The sequence below is a fragment of the Volvox carteri genome, assembly GCF_000143455.1.
Source record: "Volvox carteri f. nagariensis unplaced genomic scaffold VOLCAscaffold_64, whole genome shotgun sequence".
Classification (NCBI taxonomy): Eukaryota; Viridiplantae; Chlorophyta; class Chlorophyceae; order Chlamydomonadales; family Volvocaceae; genus Volvox; species Volvox carteri.
Window position 1 is genome coordinate 116,095 of NW_003307607.1, and position 2,555 is coordinate 118,649.

Here is a 2,555-nt window from a genome sequence, read left to right on the forward strand (position 1 = left end):
GACCCTCGACCCTGTCTGCCTGCTTCGCTGTCTCGCCTTTTTACGCGGCATCCTTCGGTTCAGGGATCGATGCAGTCATGGATGAACGTACGTACGTTGTGATCGTACACTGATCGCTCTTCTTGCCCATACTGCTGCCATTCTGGCGTATGTAGATTATAATTTGCTTCTCCGCGGGCTCCTGGCCCAGCCGGTTGCGCGACTTGTGGTCTTGTAACTTGTAAAACTCAAGGTTTGAGAGGTCGCGCGCAAGATGCTTCCAGCTGGGCAAAAGTTTTCGGCGAGACATCTAAGTTTTCTACAAGTTTTCTAATGCCGTACATTAGATAACGGTCTAACCGTCATCTAATGCCCCTAAACAGACCATCTAATTTCTAAATAGGATTCTCAACAAGATTTCTAACTTTAAGTCTCAACTTGACATGAGATCCAACCCTACTGATGATGGTGCCGTACAATGAAGATGCCGAACGTTGCAGGCGCCGCGCATCTTTCCCCCCCCCCCCCTAACCCCCATTATCCCCCACTGCCCCCCCCAACCCCCAATCACCCACCTAACCTAACCTCAGCTGAGACCTCGACACCGGTTATATTAGGGCGAAGCAGTTACTGCCCGGCGTGCCAGGTCGTCTCTGCGTGCGGGTGGGTGTTCCGGATCCCTAGCTGACCCATCGGTGCGGCGTTTGGGAAGGCAGCAGACCCAAATATTATGTATTACAAAGCGACATGTTCATCGTCTTTCTATAAAGTTTGCTCGTGACGGTGACATTGATTTTGGTTTATTGAATTCAATCCTCTGGATTTGCGCATTCACAGCGTTTGACCAATTGGCTTCCAATTGAACAATTTAGTCCCCGTTTTGATGCCAGTTCCGCGCGGGCGGTCAGTTTTAAATTAGAGCGCGCTTATTGTAACTTGTAAGGTCTGTCGAGTGTAAGTCCCTCCAGCTGGAGGAGACCCTCCTTCGTAACTTGTTTGGCGCGTGTGCTTCGTGTAGTGAGGCCCGCCGCAAGGCCTAAAGCGCATACATATATGCATCGGTGTTTACATTAACTGGGGCTCATGAGTACGAGGTGGAAGCTGCGCAGGTGAGTTTAAGAAATTGCGTCAGTCTCATCGTTAGCTGCAAGGGGAATTTGCTGCTCTCCGTAAGTAACGGAAATGCAACGTTGGTCACGCACAATACGGGCACCACTTCCCTGATCGATAATAATAATTTTTGCAAAATAGCCGAATTTTACTTGAAGGTAATAGTTTGATTGTTGGCATACGCGCTTGGGTAAGAGGAGCTGGTACTATACAACACCTTCCCGTTCAACCCAAGTCGATACAGCCCTTCCTGCCGATGCATCCACGTTGTGGATTTGGTTAGTTACCTTAAAGATCAAGCATTTTCTAATCTTCAAACCCTCAGTCCACCCCAAACGAAGTGCGTTACGGTGCATTGCGGTCTATGCCCAAATAGCTTCTTACAAACCAAGCCCTTGAGCAAACCCAGTGGCAGGAAGCATACTGCAAGTAGCAGTTATGCAGTGCATGCATAAATGTGTGCCGAGCATGTGACATGGCTAAACAACCATGTCGACAATCTTCTAAGATATCGATTTTGCCGCTTTAGTGATCCCACCTGACGGGGTCCTAGCTTCATCCTTTACAACTGGAAAAAATGAAACATTATTTTTTTCAAATAGTCATAGGATATGTATGTCGTCCAAACCACGACCAAACCATACCCTTTGGGATTCTTGTAACTAGAACTATGTCCAGATAACTTAAATGATCTTGCTGATTATGGATTAAAATTAATCCCCTTACATAAGGCGACTAGAGTTACGCACAAAACGCAAGCGAAAAGCGACTGTACGCACGCGTGCCAAGTTATGTACTGATTTCCCTCCTTACGTCAGCAAGGTACTGTAAGGGCTTGAGTCACGATTGTATAATCTCATTACTTAGGAGATAATCCTTGCTGATGACGCAACTGTCAAGTTACCCCAGGCCCTTAACATTTTAGTAAGGGGTTAACATTTGGGCTTGACAAGACTTCCCAGAGTAGCATAAACATTATTGTTTGAATGCATAAGTTAGGTAAAGGGTCTGAAATATTTGTAGCGCAGCCGCGGCGAGCAGCTTAGGACATGCTCACCAGCAAGCGCCTGTTACGCCAGCAATGGGACAGATCGCCCGTTCCTGTCATGGTCGCTTCCATGGACCGGAATCCAATGGGCCGCTCTGGTGGCGCCGAGGTGGTGCTGGCGTGGTGCAATGCCGCGATGCTTCGCCTTGCAGGGGACAGAAAATTACAGGATGAGCGCGACCTCCTGCGCTTTCTACTGGAAGTTAATCCTCATCTACGCCACCGCGTACGTGACTTGCTTGATGGAATGGCAAAGGGCGCCGAGGTTGTGGCCCATTCCATGGAGTGCACGTTGAACAGCCGCGAAAGCACGCGCACAACACGGCAAGATATGCTTTACGTCCGCATCGTACCATTCTTCCTCGAAGTCCCTTGCCTCGACGAAAAGGCCACGTCTGTCAACGTGTCGAGCAGCGCG

General features: G+C 48.8%; 1 protein-coding gene across 1 annotated transcript in view; it reads right to left on the reverse strand.

The window, feature by feature from the left end:
- Positions 1-289, reverse strand: part of VOLCADRAFT_97739 (uncharacterized protein) — a gene marked incomplete at both ends in the record, with an annotated part of 1,544 nt that extends 1,255 nt beyond the window's left edge. Inside the window, one exon of the mRNA XM_002956693.1 lies at positions 96-289. Within this exon, the coding sequence (XP_002956739.1) occupies positions 96-289 (194 nt within the window). The remainder of the gene's footprint in view (positions 1-95) is intronic.
- Between the last annotated feature and the right edge of the window lie 2,266 nt (positions 290-2,555).